Here is a 16,842-nt window from a genome sequence, read left to right as displayed (position 1 = left end):
AAGGCTTTTATTTTATAAAGACATTCTGAAGGGTTTTCTTGGTTGTGCATTTCCCAAGTGCATTTAAAATAATTGCATTTATAAAATATGATCTTGTGACTTTTCTAAAGCATATCTACAGTGGAACACTTGTTACTTTGTCGTCTTTGTTTCAACAGTGTGGCCAATTTTCTTAGCACAGGACAACATAGTGGCAAAGAATATGTAGATAGCTGGAATTTAAATCAATCCTGGCTTGAATTTACCTTCTCTGACCCTGTTTTGCAGTTTTTCCATCTGTAAAAATGGGACGACAGTATTACCAGAGTAGTTGAAACTCCTTGTGTTACATGTAACAGAAAACCCAGTTCAAGGTAGTTTTGCCCCAGATTTCCCAGCAAGAGACCTGGGATTTATTCTGCTTCAGCTGATTTAGCTCACTCTGGCTGGACTGGCTTGTCTCACCTGTGAACCACGTGGATGGGTAGAATATGTCTCTTGGTGGTAGACTGCCATACTCAGGGCCTGTAGAAGATACAAAAATGAGTTAATACACTTTAGGGATGGGGTTAGAGGTGAGTGTAAAATCTCAATAACCATTTGTATCATCTGGCAGAGTAAAGTGTGGTTAAGTGTAAAAATAAAATACAAAGAAAATATTCAGAGTATTGAAAGGAGGAAGAGCTTACCCGTAAAAAAAGGACTAGAAGTTTTTTCATAGTTTGCAGTTCACCTGGCCGTAAGGTGAGTATTATCAGGAAAAGACATTCCAAGTAGAGGAAGCATTTAATGAAACCACAGGGGTAGGAAAGTGTTAGCTATATTTTAGAAACAGTAAAAAGTCCTGTTTGGCTGAGTGTAGGATACACATGTAAGGGATTAGATGGAGAGGTAAGTGGAGCTATATTATATTGTTGTGTTGTGCCTTGACTGCGATAGCCACTGATCATGTATGGCAATTTTAATTAAAATTAATTCAAAATAAAATTTATAACCTGGATCTTTGGTCACAATACCACATTTCAAGTGCTCCATAGCCAGAGGGAAACAAAGGTAAATGTATTTATTTGTCTTCTATCTTTATCCATTCCCGTTGAGGCAACATTTGCTGTGTGGGAATGCCTATGCACCTTCAGTGAATATTTTTTAATGAATAAAAATGTATCAACTTCAGTCAAAATGTCTTTCAGTGACTCAGCTAAAGAGAGAGCATCATGATTTTAAGACGAGGATTCTAAAAAAGAATATGAGATTTTAAAGAAGCTTTCTGTGTTTCTGTGGGGTTTCAAATTTGTTTTCCTTTTTTTTTCCCTCTTTAGTTGAGCATGCTAGAGGAAGATTTGTTAGCCTTGAAATCTCCTTCAAAAGAAAATATTGCAGATGTCTTAGAATCTTACCATACAGAGGTAATCTTGTTAATGTACTAACCTCAGGTTTTAATTCATGGGGAAAGGAAAGTGATTAAAAAATTAGCAGTTGGTGGATGTAAATAAATGTACTGGGGATTTATTTATTATACTTTAAAGCTGGGTGGGAGTATCAGTGTTTCACAATTATTAGGATAGCCACCTAGTAAGATGGCTTCTTTACGGTGCAGCTGCACAGTTGTCTTCCCATTTCAGGGAACTTCAGTACATTGCCTCGTGGTCAGCCCTTGCAAAGGCTTTTTACAACACAGTATGGCATTTCTGTAATGGATGTTCAGTGTTGACACTATTCCTAGAGCTGCTAAAGTGAAACTCTGATATATATCCATTTAATAATAAAGTATATTGTAGCATTTAATTCCTTACGTTGTCTGACTTAAATTTTCTTGCAAGAGCCAAGAATCTTTAAAAACACTGCATGACTTCTAGTTAAACATGATGATTTAAATACATGCTCCCTCCTAAAACTCCACTGAAATTGTAATAAAGGAATAAAAAAAGACATAAATCTGCAATGACAAATAGAACAGATGAGGAGACAGTGGTAGACTTGAGAAGTCAGTATTTTGGAAGCTTGAAATCAGAAAGGTGGGGGCAACTTAGACTAAGAATGCCGAAATCATCTCCTTCAGTGGGGGAAGCCAGTAAAAAGCCAGCCGATTCTTGCTGTAGACTTTTCTAAAGTCACCAAGTCCCTTGGAAAACTGGGGCGTGGAGTAGGGTAGAAAAAAAAAGATTTCTGGTAAGTTTTTATAAACAGCCGTTAGACCTCCAAAAGTTGGTTCTGTACAACCAAGAGCAGATGTCCTCTCATAGTCTGGCAGAAGAGTAGAGGCTTTACTCCTTAGACCAAATCAAATAGGAAACAGGTCTACCTGAGGGCAAGATGGGTGAGATGCTATATTGAAAAGAGGAGAAGCATACTATTAGGTTATTAAGTATGAAATGTCTGATTTCCTTAAGTACTAAGTTTGACAGTTGTTATCTATGACATTTCACTTTGACATTCTTGTTTTATTTTTATTGCGAAGGATCATTCTTGCAAACACATGGTTTGGCTTGTGAGTGTTGTAGTTTTTCTTAAAGCAGTTTTTGTGAAACCATGGATAAGTCAAAAAGTTGTGTTGTTTTCGAGTATGCGTTCTGTCATGGAACCAGTGCAGTGCAGACAGCTCAAAATATCAATGAATTTTTTGGGAAGGATGTGGCTGATGAATGCACAGTATGTTGATGGTTGGAGAAGTTCCATTCTGGTGATTTTAATCTTGAAAATGAGGCATGTGGGTAACCTGAGACCTAGGTGGATAATGATGAACTGAAAACTATAGTGGAAACAAATCCACCTCAACCTACTGTGAATTAGCAAGGTTTGACATTACTATTCCAACAATATTGGACTATTTGAAACAAATTTGCAAGGTAAAGAAGCTGGATAGATGGGTTCCACATGAATTAAACGAGCATTCAGAAGATAAATTGTCTCAAAGTTTGCCTTTCTTTGCTGTCTTGATATAAAGGTAAACCATTTCTACACCATATAATGTGTGACGAAAAATGGATTCTTTTTGACAATTGCAATTGTTTGGCACAATGGTTGGATAAAGATGAAGTGCCAAAGCACAGTCCAAAACCAAATATTTATCCAAAAAAGCTAATGGTGTCTGTGTGGTAGTCCAGTATTGGCATTACCCACTACAGCTTCATGAAACCTGGTCAGTTGATTACAGTGGATGTCTACTGCAACCAATTGGACAAAATGATGAGGATGCTTGCAATTAAGCAGCTGAGTTTGGTCAATTAGAGACGGACCAATCCTCTTGGAAGACCATATGTCACAAAAAACAACGCTGCTCAAACTACAGAAGCTGGAATTAGAAACTCTGTCATCCACCATATTCACCAGAATTTGCACCAATTGACTACCAATTCTTCTAGGTATTCGACCAGTTCTTGCAAGGAAAAAAATCTTCAATTCTCAACAAGCTGTGGAAAATGCCTTTTGCAATTTCATCACCACTTGCTCTCCAGGCTTCTTCGCTGTTGGCATAGACAGGCTACCCTTGAGATGGCTAAAACCTAGTTTAGGTACATAGCTGATTAATTGTACTGCTTCTTGTTTGAGATATAATAAGCTAAACTTTTGGTTTGAAATCAGACATTTCATATTTAATGACCTAAATAAATGGGGAAGACCTCTAGCCCCTTTCCCTAGTTGGCTTACAGAACTGTTGTATACTACCTCATTCCCAAGCAATGCATTGGAAGAAAAAGGAAAAAACCCGTCAGGAAGAACATTCATGGACTTCTTAATAACACACCCAGGAACTTGCCTGATCATCTTATAATGTATCATATAATTGACAGTCCTAGAACTGCAATTTATATTATACACAATGATTACAAATTTTAGTACATCACACAGAATAACATGTTTTGCTGGGCCAAAACAAAAAGGCACTGGAAGGAAGCAGACAATGGAAGGAGGAGGAAAAAAACCCCACAAAAACACCAAGCTATAATTTTTATCTTCAGATAAGAGGAAAACATTTTATCTATGAAACGATGAGAGATGTTGTAAAGAGAAGAATGCAAAGGACAATAACAGGGTATACTCAGAGATTTTTGTGGGTTTAGTTCCAGACCACCACAGTAAAGCTAGTCACACAAATTTTTTGGTTTCCCAGTGCATATAAAAACGTTTTCACTATGCTGTAGTCTATTGAGTGTGTGTAGTCTATTAAGTTGTAATCTCTTTGCTAGTGGATGGTCTTACCTCGATGTAGATGGATGTTGACCCATCAGGGTGGTGGTTGCTGAAGGTTGGGAGTGGCTGTGGTGATTGCTTAAATTAAGACTGTAGTGACGTTTGCCACATCCATTGACTCTTCCTTTCACAAAAGATTTCTCTGGAACGTGTGATGCTGTTTGATAGTATTTTCCCCACAGTAGAATTTCTTTCAAAATTGGAGTCAATCCTCTCAAACCCTGCTGCTGCTTTATCAACTAAATTTATAGAATATTCTAAATCCTTTGTCATTTCAGCAATGTTCACAGCATCTTAAACAGGAGTAGTTTGCATCTCTAGAAACTGCTTTCTTTGCTCATTCATAAGAAGCAATTCCTTACCTGTTCAAGCTTTATCATGAAATTGCAGCAATTCAGTCACATCTCCAGGTTCCACTTCTAATTCTAGTTACCTTGCAGTTTCTACCACATTTGCACTTACTTCCTCCTCTGAAGTCTTGAACTCCTCAATGTCATACATGAGGGTTGGAATCACCTTCTTCCAAACTCCTATTAATGTTGATAGTTAGACCGGCTTCTGTGAATCACAGATGTTCTTAATGGCATCTAGCATGGTGAATCCTTTCCAGGAGGTTTTCACTTTTGTTTTTGCCCAGATCCATTGGAAGAATCACTATCTCTGGCAGCTATATAGCCTTACAAACTATATTTCTTAACTATTAATACTAAGATGTAAAAGTCAAAATTATTCCTTGATCCATGGGCTGAAGAATGGATATTGTGTTATCAGACATGAAAACATCATTGATCTACTTATGTGTCTCCATCAGAGCTTTTGGCTGACTAGGTGCATTGTCAGTGGGCAGTAATATTTTGAAAATAATCTTTTTTTCCTGAGCAATAGTTCTCAACAGTGAGCTTAAAATATTTAGTAAACCATGCTGTCAACAGATGTGCTGTCATCCAGGCTTTATTTGTAGAGCATAGGCAGAGTCGACTTAACATAATTCTTAAAGGCTAGGATTTGCAGAATGGTAAATGAGGGTTGGCTTCAAGTTAGTCACCAGTTACATCATCATCCCCTAACAAGAGAGTCAGCCTGCCCTTTGAAGCTTTGAAGCTGGGCATTGACTTCTCTCTAGCTATGAAAGTCCTAGATGGCATTTTCTTCCAATAGAAGGCTGTTGTGTCTACATTGAAACTCTTGTTATTAGTGTAGCCACCTTCATCAGTGATGTTTTTAGATCTTTTGGATGACTCGTTGCAACTTTTCCATCAGCACTTGCTGCTTCATCTTGCACTTTTATGTTATGGAGATGGATTCTTTTCTTAAATCTCATGACGCAACCTTTGATAGCTTCAAACTTTTCTTCTGGAGCTTCCTTGCCTTTCTCAGCTTTCATAGAATTAAAGAGTTAGGGCCTTGCTCTGGATTAAGCTTTGGCTTGATGAAATGCTGTAGATGGTTAGATGTATCCAGACCACTCAAACTTTCTCCATATTAGCAATAAGGCTGTTTCACTTTCTTATCATTCGTGTATTCACTGCAATAGCACTTTTAATTTCCTTCAAGAACTTTTCTTTGCAGTCACAGCTTGGCTAGCAGGCATTTTTGGCACAGGAGGCCTAGCTTTTTGGCTTCTTTTGGCTTCGGACATGCCTTCCTCACTAAGCTTAATTATTTTTACCTTTTGATTTAAAGTGAGAGACATGTGACTCTTCTTTTTACTTGAACACTTAGAGGTCATTGTAGGGTTATTAATTAGCCTAATACCAATATTGTCATGCCTCAGGGAACAGGGAGGCTCTAGAAAAGTGAGTCAGGGAATGGCCAGTAGGAGAAACAGTCAGAACATTCACAACACTTATCGATTAAGTTCACTGTCTTACATGGGCATGGTTCAGGACATCCTAAAACAATTATTATACAATGATAACATCAAAGATCACTAATCACAGATCACCACAGCAGATACAACAATTATGAAAAGTTTGAAATTTTGCAAGAATTACCAACATGTGACACAGACACAAAGTGAGCACATGCCGTTGGAAAAATGGTGCTGATGGACTTGTGATGCAGGGTTACCACAAATCTTCAGTTTGTAAAAAAAATATATATATATAAAGTGCAGTCTCTGCAAAGTACAATAAACAAAAGTGTAGTAAACAAATTTTGCCTGTAAATTAAAAATTGGAAAGCAAAAATGGAAAAAACCCACAACAAATAGATTAAAATTGATGATCGAGGAAAACTAAGGAGAATAATGAGATGGAAAAGTGAGATAATAGACAACTAGAGGTATTATTCCAGGAGGTCCAATATCTAATCATTAGGAATTCATAATAGAAGATAGAAGGAAGGAAGTGTTTAGAGAAATAGTACAAAAAAAATTACCCAGAACTGAAGAACACGAGTGCGGGTTGACAGGGCCACTGAGTACAGTGAATATGCAGTGCAATATGGTTACAGAGCACATGAGGACTTCATCCCTTTTTATCAGAGCATTTAACAGTCTCATGTTATCGAGCTGGGTACCTATGGGACAGATTGTGGTATGTGGGGGTTGAGGGCCTTATCAAAGAGTTCTGTTAAAAGTGTAGGATTAGTCTATAGGGAAGTCATCTTGGACTCAGTATTTTCTCAGTGATTTCGATGAGACTGTTGACAGCATTTTGATCAAGTTGATTTGAAACTAAGAAAAATAAATTAGGCAAAAGAATATGGATGAAAAAACAATCCTTTGAGTTTAGAGTGATGTTTAATAGTAACAATGTAAAATTTAATAAAGGTAAATGAAAATATTGCACTTCAGTCCAAAGTACTAAATTCATAATTACAGGATGAGGGAGAAACAGCTTACAATGACACAGGTTGGAAAAAAAAAGACAGTTTTTATTGATTGGAGCTCAGTGTATATCAGCTGCATAATAGGCCTGCCTCAGCAATAACCCAGAGTTAGTGCTATTAGTAAAAGTGTTGTATCCATGCAGACAAGGGCACGTGGAACCCTCTCTACTTTTCTATTATCCAGCCACACCTGTAGCTAAGGTATGTGTCCTACACTTGAAGAATGACCTTGATAAACTGGAACTTGTCCATAAGAACAAGTCACCTAGATTGTGAGGGGACACAGAACTGTGTGTGCCATGTGGGAAATGATTAAGGTGAAAGAGATTAACTACAACTATGAACATGAGAGAACTGATTTTTGGTCCAGAATTAAAATAATATCAAAAACCTAATTATCATAGTTGTTCCTGCACCTGTGAGCTTCTTCCTGGGGTACTATTTTCTCACCCCGGAAGTCAGAGCTGCAGGCATACCAGGGATGTAGTGGAAATTACTAGCTCAGATGGACATTGGGGCAGGATGACCTCTCAGGTCTCTTATAGTCCTTAAATGTATAGATAACATTTTGTTTTTTTTTTTTTTTTTTTTTTTTTTTTTTTTTTATTTTTTGAGACAGAGTCTCACTTTGTTGTCCAGGCTAGAGTGAGTGCCGTGGCGTCAGCCTAGCTCACAGCAACCTCAAACTCCTGGGCTCAAGCGATCCTCCTGCCTCAGCCTCCCGAGTAGCTGGGACTACAGGCATGCGCCACCATGCCCGGCTAATTTTTTATATATATATCAGTTGGCCAATTAATTTCTTTCTATTTATAGTAGAGACGGGGTCTCGCTCTTGCTCAGGCTGGTATTGAACTCCTGACCTTGAGCAATCCGCCCGCCTCGGCCTCCCAAGAGCTAGGATTACAGGCGTGAGCCACAGCGCCCGGCCTATAGATAACATTTTAATGATAATGTACCATACATAATGACATATAAATAAAAATACAAGAACACTTTTACACTCCATACTTTTAAGAACTAGAGTACTACATACTGTGAATTTTGAGCATACAACAGTAGTTACTTGAGGCTCGTAGATGTAATTTGGAAGTGATAATCTGTCACAAAGTATCATTAAATATGAAATTTATAATATTTAAAAATTATACTTCAAATTTATTAAAAGACTTTTCTTTTCAAACAGTCCAAGATTGATAAAGACAAGTCTTTTGTACTTGAGGAACACATGGACAAAATAAACAGGTACTTAAAGAGATCTCAATTATATTTACCCCTTTGGAAAGACTATATTACATTGAAATTGCTAACACTGTAATTGCATTATGTTTGATAATGCATAGAATTCTGAGATCAGATAGCATAGTGCTTTTATTTTCACTTACCTCTGAAAGTAGCTTCTTTTCCATTCTTTCTAGGCAAAATAAGTTCATTAAATTTAAGTAATCTACCATGCTAATTCATCTTAGTGCAAAACATCATTTGTTATTTAAGTGGGAGAGGCTAGAAAATAATTGAATTAACTTTTATCTTTGTGAAGTTATCATCTAAGGTCTTATCAAGGTGATCAGCAAAAAGGTTTGTGCAATGATTTTGAGAGATAGAGTAGCTTCAGGAAACAAGAGGAGGAAAACTACTGGAAATTAAGACAGCCATGTCTACATTTTAGAAGCATCAGTTTTTCACAGCTGAAATACTTATTTACGTATAAATACAATAGATGCAAGAAAGCGAAAGAGAAAATTTAGGTTGTATTTTGCATTAGTGAAGGTAGACTGCAAACGCTTACCTAGGGAAGCAATGTTCTATTTCACCATCTTGTAAAATAGATTGGAAAATTCTTCATTATTGAAATGGGGGGTGGGGTAGGCCTGTGTTCAGATTCATTGGTATGTTAGAAATAAGAAATCATTTGCACATTGATGAAATCGTGTTTCCTTTTTTTATAGTTGTTTTTCAGCCAATACCATGGAGCAGATTATTGAAAACTTACGGCAAGATGGTTCATCTTTTGCCCTAGAGCAGTTGAAGGTAATATTGAGCTCCTTTCTGCCCTGAGCATGGTGAAGTCTTGTGACAGGAAAGCCTCTCTGAGGGGTAAGGGTGCTCTGTGGTAGTGACTTAGCCCACTGCATTGTTTTCTTGTTGTCTTTTTTTTCCAAATTCAGGCGAGCTTCAGAAAATAGTTACACTAGCCTTGACCTAAACCCAAGTGCTATGTCTAAATTGTTGAAGGAAAAAGCCAAGCTGGTTTATGTCCTTTGAATGTAGCAGAGAAGGACTTTAGTAAGCATGTTTCATTTCTAAATAGTCCTCCTTGTCCTGTGGGGGAAAGTTTTAGGGACATTTTTATTAGAAGGGTTGAGTCACTAAAGAATAGTCACTTTATGGTATACTGCAATTGTGACATTGATCTATAAATTCTATTTAATATGCAGTAGATCAGCATATGTTTTTTCTAAGCAGGAGGTTTAATAAAAAAGTGATCCTTTTTAAACTAGCAAGAGACTCCATCTGCCACCTTAAGTGAGTCTTAAGCAGTGTTTCTGCATTAGGTACACTTTGATCTTTCTACAGTATAACTCAACTAGTAACAGGAGAAGAAAAGCTATTTTTGTATAAATGTGTGCATACTAGGTATTGATATTCTTGGACATATTGTATGATGATGAAACTTGGAGTATTTCAGACTTCTACACAAAGGAGAGAAAAAGTATGTTTCTTCATACTTTTAAAAGGTGTTTTGGCCTGTCTTTATCTTATAATATTTTTCTATTTATAGATATAATCACAGTATTTCAGTTGTCAGAAAACTTACAAACATTTTAATAAAGTCTTGTGAAGATGAAAACATTTCCCTATTGTTACTGTATTCTTATGGAGGAAATCTCAAATTGTCTCTTAGGATCTTATTTAGTATTAGAATTTTATTAACTTTCAAGGATAGGCATAAATTAGAGTGGGTAGCTCAGCCATGTATTTCCCTAACTCACAAATGTAGATTGTTACTATTAATATTAACTTTTAGGAGTGATTATGTAAATGTAAATTGTTTTGTTTTTCAAGGATTCTGACTTTAAGTTGGTTCTGTTGTTTCCAAAGCAATATAAAAACTAGTGTTCCTATTTTTTTCTCCCAGCAATAGGGCCTAAGTAATTATTCACTTAGCAACTTCATTTGAAAGTATTCATGCAGCATATAACCTTATAGGCAATGTGGTGTCACTTTAAAGCAGTACAGATATGCAACTAACCATATTATTTTAAAACCAATGGCCTACCCTAAAATGGAGGGTTAGGAACTATATAGTCTTTCAATTTTCTTTCCATTCCTCTGGCTATATGGTTATTCTGTATTCAGAGACGAATACTTGACAAACCACAAATCACAGCTGGGATCATGATAAGCACTCTCATTGGAAGGACAGGTTTTCATTTTTATACAGTGGATCTACAGCTCTGGCAAATGAACGTAGCTCCAGATTATTAGTGTCTGCTGGGAACATGATGTGAGGATCGAAACATTCCCACTGAGTCTTCCTCGCAGAGCTTAGGTACAGGGCTGCTTTTAATTATGTCAGCTAGAAACACAGAAAAAATTCTGAAGGAGAAAATAGTTGTTAGTGATTTGTTGAAAGGTTTGCAGATCAAATGTTTGAAAAGATTTTTAAAAAGATTCTAACACTTTTGCCAGTAAGCCTTTGGGATTTCTCCTAGGCCCTGTAGAGCTCTTTGGGGATTCCTGTCTCTTCTGCAGGTCCCCATGATCTAGTCTATGTCTGTGTCCTCTAAGTTGCAACCATCTACTTTATGTCTTAGAGGTTCCTTTCTCTCCAAGATTGTGAGGAAGAACACAATCTGTTCAGTGTATTTGTCAATCATTAAATAAAAACATACAGTGTTTTAAAAATCTTTCTCGATTTTATTTCTGAAATAGTTTTACTGACATATAACTTATATGCTGAAATTTGCTCAGAGACCGCATCTCTACACACGCAAAATAATTTAGCCAGGTGTGCTGGCATGCACCTGTAGTCCCAGCTTCTTGGAAGGCTAAGCTAGGAGGATTGCTTGAGCTCAGGAGTTTGAGGTTACAGTGAGCTATGATCATACCACTGTATTCCAGGCTGGGTGACATAGCAAGACCCTGTCTCTAAAAAACAAAATATCCACATGTACTTAACCATCATATTGGTATTAACTGATCAACACTTAAGTGTACACATGGTAATAACATTCATCGGGTGTCAGGCAGATGGGAGGGGAGTAGGGGGTGGGAATATACACACCTAATGGGTGTGGTGTGCACTGTCTGGGGATAGACAAGCTTGAAGCTCTGACTCAGGTGGGGCAAGGGCAATACACATAACCTAAACATTTGTATCCCCATAATACGCTGAAATAAAAAAAAAATTAAAAAAAGAAAACACTCCTGCTTAAAAAAATAAAAAGCAAAATAAAACTTATAGAACTAGGCACTTAAAATGAGCAAATTTTACCATATAAGTTATATGTCAGTAAAACTATTTAAGAAATAAAATTGATATGCCAAATTATGTTAAAAATAGTTTGCTTTATAGAGGTATGCATTATATTTGCTGAAGATACCCATTATACTACACTATTCATTGCTATTAATAAGAGCAGTTTAATGGCAGTGTTGATGGATACATTGTGCCTTTGGGGCAAGAATACAGTTAACTTTAAGGGGAAAATATATGAATTTATGTAGACAGGAAGAGAAAACAGTTTTCCAGTTCACTAATGGACCTCAGTGACCCCTCAACGCTATTGTGAACATTTAGGATATCGTGTATTGGCAATACTTGCATCTTTACACACTATCTTTTCATTTTATTTAAATTGATAATGCTTTTAGGAAATTACCAGAAAAGTCTTATGATCAGGTTATAAAAGACACTCTTCTTGCACTAGCCCTAAGCCTTTTACTGTAGATAAAAGAAATACGAGTGCCATTTCTTTAAGCAAAGGGCTTTTTGGTCTTTATATGGTAACATGACATTTCAGAATGGTGAAAATACATTAAAAAATGTTTCTGTGAAACTGTACTAATCAGTGAAGTAGACTTTGATTTGTTCTAGTTTAAGTATTTTGTATTGGTTTGTTGTCTAAATACGCCTTGAAAAGATTTATAGATAGAAGTATATAACATATAAGATAATTATTTAGAAAAATATTTACAATTCATAGCAAAACATAAATCTAACTATGACTGATTTAAACTAGTTTAAAAAATCAAAGACCTATTTAATATGCAAGATATAACAGGACTTTTGTTTCCTGGTTTGAAAATAACAGATGATGTGATTTATTAGGTTTAAATTCTTCCTTCAATTTAATTTCATTCAACCCTGAAGGCAGATGCTAAGAGATGTTTCCCATTTAAACAAAAACACAACACAGCTTCAGATCTTTAGTGGCAATATTGTAAGCAACCACAAAATGGTATACTATAGCCTGTATTCAGAGGACAGCAAAATTACACCCATGTTTATTCATCCTACACCTTTATGTATTCCTTTCAGTTAGATAGGGAACAAACCAATTTGTTTCCTTTAATTAGCTTCTTAAGCCCTCATTTCCTGTTCATTGTCTCTCTACTTAATGGAAATCAGTATCAGCACTATTTTTTTTTCTTTTTTTTTATTTAAAAAATTTTAAATATTTATTTCTTTTTTACTTTTTTTTTTTTTGAGACAGAGTCTCACTTTGTTGCCCAGGCTAGAGTGAGTGCCATGGCGTCAGCCTAGCTCACAGCAACCTCAAACTCCTGGGCTCAAGTGATCCTGCTGCCTCAGCCTCCCAGGTAGCTGGGACAACAGGCATGCGCCACCATGCCCGGCTAATTTTTTCTATATGTATTAGTTGGCCAATTAATTTCTTTCTATTTATAGTAGAGACGGGGTCTCGCTCTAGCTCAGGCTGGTTTCGAACTCCTGACCTCGAGCAGAGCAATCCGCCCGCCTCGGCCTCCCAGAGTGCTAGGATTACAGGCGTGAGCTACCTCGCCCAGCCCTTTTTTACTTTTTTTAGTTCTTAATAGAAAGTCTTCAGTAGGAACTATTTTTAATGTATTTTTAAAAAGTAAAATGATTTAAATATATTAATAGATGACTTCTAAACAGAGTTCTATATTAGGGTTCTCCAGAGAAACAAGAGATAAATAAATATATATATATTACATATATAAATAAATAAATAAATAAATATATATAACAATATATAAAATATCTAGGAAGAGATTTATTGTAAGGTATTGGATCAAGCAATTTTGCAGGCTGAGAAGTCCCACAATCTGCTGTCTGCAAGTTGAAGACCCAGCAGAGCTGGTGGTGTAGTTTGAAGGCCTGAGAGATAGAGAGCCAGTTCATCTCTGTGTAGATTCAGCCAGTCTGTGTAGATTCGAGTCTGAGTTTGAAGATGTGAGAAGACTTGATGTCCCAACTCAAAGAGTCAGGCAAAAAGGAGAGGCCTAATCCAGCCTTCCTTCACCTTTTTGTTCTGTTGAAGCCCTCGGCAGATTGGATGATGCCCACCCACACTGGGTAGGGCCATCTGCTTTACTCCGTCCACCGATTCAAAGGCTAATCTTGCCCAGTAGCACCCTCACAGACACACTCAGAAATGACGTTTAGTCAAGTATCTGGGCATCCCATGGCCCAGTCGAGCTTACAAATAAAATTAGCTGTAACAAATTCCTTCTTTGGGGATTAAATCTAACAAGAGCCTAGAGTTTTAGAGAATGTTATAAATAATATCCTGTTTTTATAAAGGGAAAAAACCTTAAAAGATGATTTTTCTAAGATCATACAGCGAATCAAAGGAAGATTTGGTGCTTATCTGTTTAGCCCTTCAGCCACCCTGAGGCCTACTTGGTAGAATTCTTCTAATTGTATCAATAGGTGTATTGAATATGTTTCTAATTGTATCAGTAGGCATGTTGAAAATTGTTTTTCTAGTGACAATGCATGTCATACTATATATTATTGGGTGTTCTGGGAGACTCCTGAAGGGGGGCGGGGGGATGGTAGAGGCAATACGTGAGTTTTCCTTTTATTAGAAATTCCTCAGGACTTGACAAAGCTTGTCAAAAGAAGAGTACCTGGGAGTCTTACCCAAAGGGCAATGATTATAATGCTGATAATATTTGAGTGCAAGGACACTGTCCTGTTTATTATTATCACTCATGAAGTGTCTGTTGCATAATAAATGCTCAGTAATATTGTTGAATTGAGATGAGAATGTGAATCATTTGATAAAGGAAAAAAAGATGTTGGCTCTTGGAAAGCAGGGGGACAACTATCTTCTTTCCCACTAATTATTCTTTAAACAACTACTCTTTCACAGGTCAGATAAATTGGTTAGAACACTGACCAGTGTTTTACAAGAAGTAGAAATATGTTCACTACGTTATGTGGGTACAGAATTATATCAATGTACATTTCTGAGATAGCTGAAGTTTCAAGTCCTAATCATTTATCAAATTTTTCAGACGAGTCTTATGTATTTCCTTTTTAATGATTGAAGCTATATTAAATGTACTCCTTTAACTTTTTCATCTTCCCTTTGATTTCTTCTAACATGTTTCTCATTCTTTGCCAAGGGCCCCATCTGTGCTCTCATTCCGTCCTTTCCTGCCTCTGTTAGGAATTAATTACATCAGTCATCTCCCTCTTTCAGTATCCTCAATTTTACCTTCTTGAGTTAGTGGCACATTTTTTTCTGCCATTATTTTCAAAAAGCTTTCCTCCAAAAAAAATTTAAAAAGCCTTCCCTTGACCCTGTTTTTCTTCAAGCTACCATCCAGACTTTATCTTCCCCTTTGCTATCCAGATTACACAGATAAGTTTTTATTCACTTCTGTTTATCACCTGATGCAGTGTCCTCTTCACTCTTTTTTCTTTTCTACTTTTCAGCTTTGACATTCTTGACTACTTTTATAGCCTTATATGGTAGAAGAAGGTAGGCTTTAGAGTCAGCAGCCTTGGGTTTGGATTCCAGCTCTTTCGCTTTCTCTGTGACCTTGTACACATTTGTATCAGACCTGGTTTCCTCATCTGTAAAGTGGGCATGCCTTGCCCTTTTCCACATTGGGATTAAACACTTTAAAGTACTTCCTTGGGGGCTAAGGGAAATGTGCTCCATAAGTATTCCTTCCCTCCCTTGTTTTGCTTGATTTCTGACACATTGCACTACCCTGTACTGCCATACCATTTATGAGGCAGGTAGTAGTATTACCACTATTGTACAAATGAGGAAACTAAGGGCATTCATGTAGGAGGTGGTGGAGCTGGAATTCCAACCCAGAGCTGTCTGACTCTGGAGTCCCAACTCTGAGCTTCTGTGCTCAATTGTCAGCATACTAAGAGTTGTTGGAAACTGTAAGGATCCTTGGGTGGTCAGTACACCAGTTTCTTCTTATGTGATGTCTGCCTTTGAAAATGTATTTCATGAAAACTCTGAACCAATAGATTTTTAAATGAGGTTTTCGCATTTCTTTGTGTATGTTTGAGACAAGCCCAGATACATGGGCTTAGGGGCCTTTCCTATGAAATTAATTGGTAGCGAATGGAGGAAATATAACAAGAGATAGATTGATTGTTTTGAGAAATCCAGATGGCACATAAAGTGCCAAAGCAAGAAATAGAAACCACAGGCAGGTAACTGTAATGGTAGTGCTGAGGGATGATTGTGAGCTCGCACACCACTGCAGTGAAGAGAGTTACCGCTTCATTGATCTTGCAGACTAGAAAAGTCAGGGTGGCTGTGTCACTCCCTAAAATGTACCTTTTAGCATTGGGAATGAAGTTCTGCCAGGTGTTCACCTGTGATAATATGGGTACTGCTCCTGCTAAGGCAAACTGGCGATTTTTGTCAGCAAAATGGATCTATTAAGGGAGGGGCCTCTTAGCACAATGTGAGACTTCTACAGAGGCGCCATTGTCCCTGTGTCCCCACGGCCTGCAACAAGAAAGGCGAGCAGGATTGTTCTCAAGGGCATTAAGTGGGATAATGTCCATAAAGTACCCAGAGCAGAGAATGAGTTCCCACGAAGAACTGTTTTTTATCACAGCCCTTAATCATTTTTCTTTCCATCTCTTCAGCAGCACTGTGGCTATAGGTAGGATACTAACCTCTGAATTTTTCCTGTATAGTAGTCGTCTAATCTCTGGCAACTGCTAGGTAAGATACTGTCCTGTCCATTCAGTCTGTTCCTTGAATCTGGTTGCCAGACTTAAGGATGCTACAAAGGAATACAGAATCCTGAAGTGGAGAATTGTTTGAACTCAAAGTCTAAACCTTTGAGACCATTCAACAATAAGCCTGAAAACTGCTTTGAATTACAAAGCAAAGGGCAGGCATCAGGTGCACACAGCATGTAATGACCTCTTGTGGCAGCTGTTGACATTACAATCATACACGTGTATTGGAACTAGTGATAACATCTTTACGTTCAAAAGGAGTGGCACATAGCATTGTAGCGAAGGAGGCAAATCTGTAATTCTTATTTTATTAAATGCCATAAAAGAATGCCTCACAGTAACTTCTTTTCTCTCCTTACTTCCAGGGTAAGTAGATTTATTTTTAGGTGAAGACTAGAGTTATGACATTTCTTCTTAGCCACAAATTGGGAATGAAGATGTGTATCACTACTCCTTCACCTTCTTTACATTATAAAACTAAATGTCCTCTGTGAATATGAGTAGCTTATAATATGTGTATTGATTTTATTAATTAGCTAGTTGGGATCATAATTCATGCCAGGCAAACTACAAATGTAGGTTTATTTTATTGCTTAAGTTATAGGGACAGAATTTATTCT

At 37.1% G+C, this 16,842-nt stretch overlaps 1 protein-coding gene across 1 annotated transcript in view; it reads left to right on the top strand.

Annotated features, from left to right (window-relative positions):
* Nucleotides 1-16,842, top strand: part of HIBCH (3-hydroxyisobutyryl-CoA hydrolase) — a 63,939-nt gene that overhangs the window by 38,980 nt on the left and 8,117 nt on the right. The window contains exons 9-11 of the mRNA XM_012776877.3: nt 1,299-1,385; nt 8,186-8,244; nt 8,949-9,030. Coding sequence (XP_012632331.1) covers nt 1,299-1,385; nt 8,186-8,244; nt 8,949-9,030 — 228 coding nt within the window. The remainder of the gene's footprint in view (nt 1-1,298; nt 1,386-8,185; nt 8,245-8,948; nt 9,031-16,842) is intronic.

The sequence above is a fragment of the Microcebus murinus genome, chromosome 8 (genome assembly GCF_040939455.1).
Source record: "Microcebus murinus isolate Inina chromosome 8, M.murinus_Inina_mat1.0, whole genome shotgun sequence".
NCBI lineage: Eukaryota > Metazoa > Chordata > Mammalia > Primates > Cheirogaleidae > Microcebus > Microcebus murinus.
The sequence above is the reverse complement of the archived record's forward strand: the minus strand, read 5'-3'. Positions and strand labels throughout refer to the sequence as shown.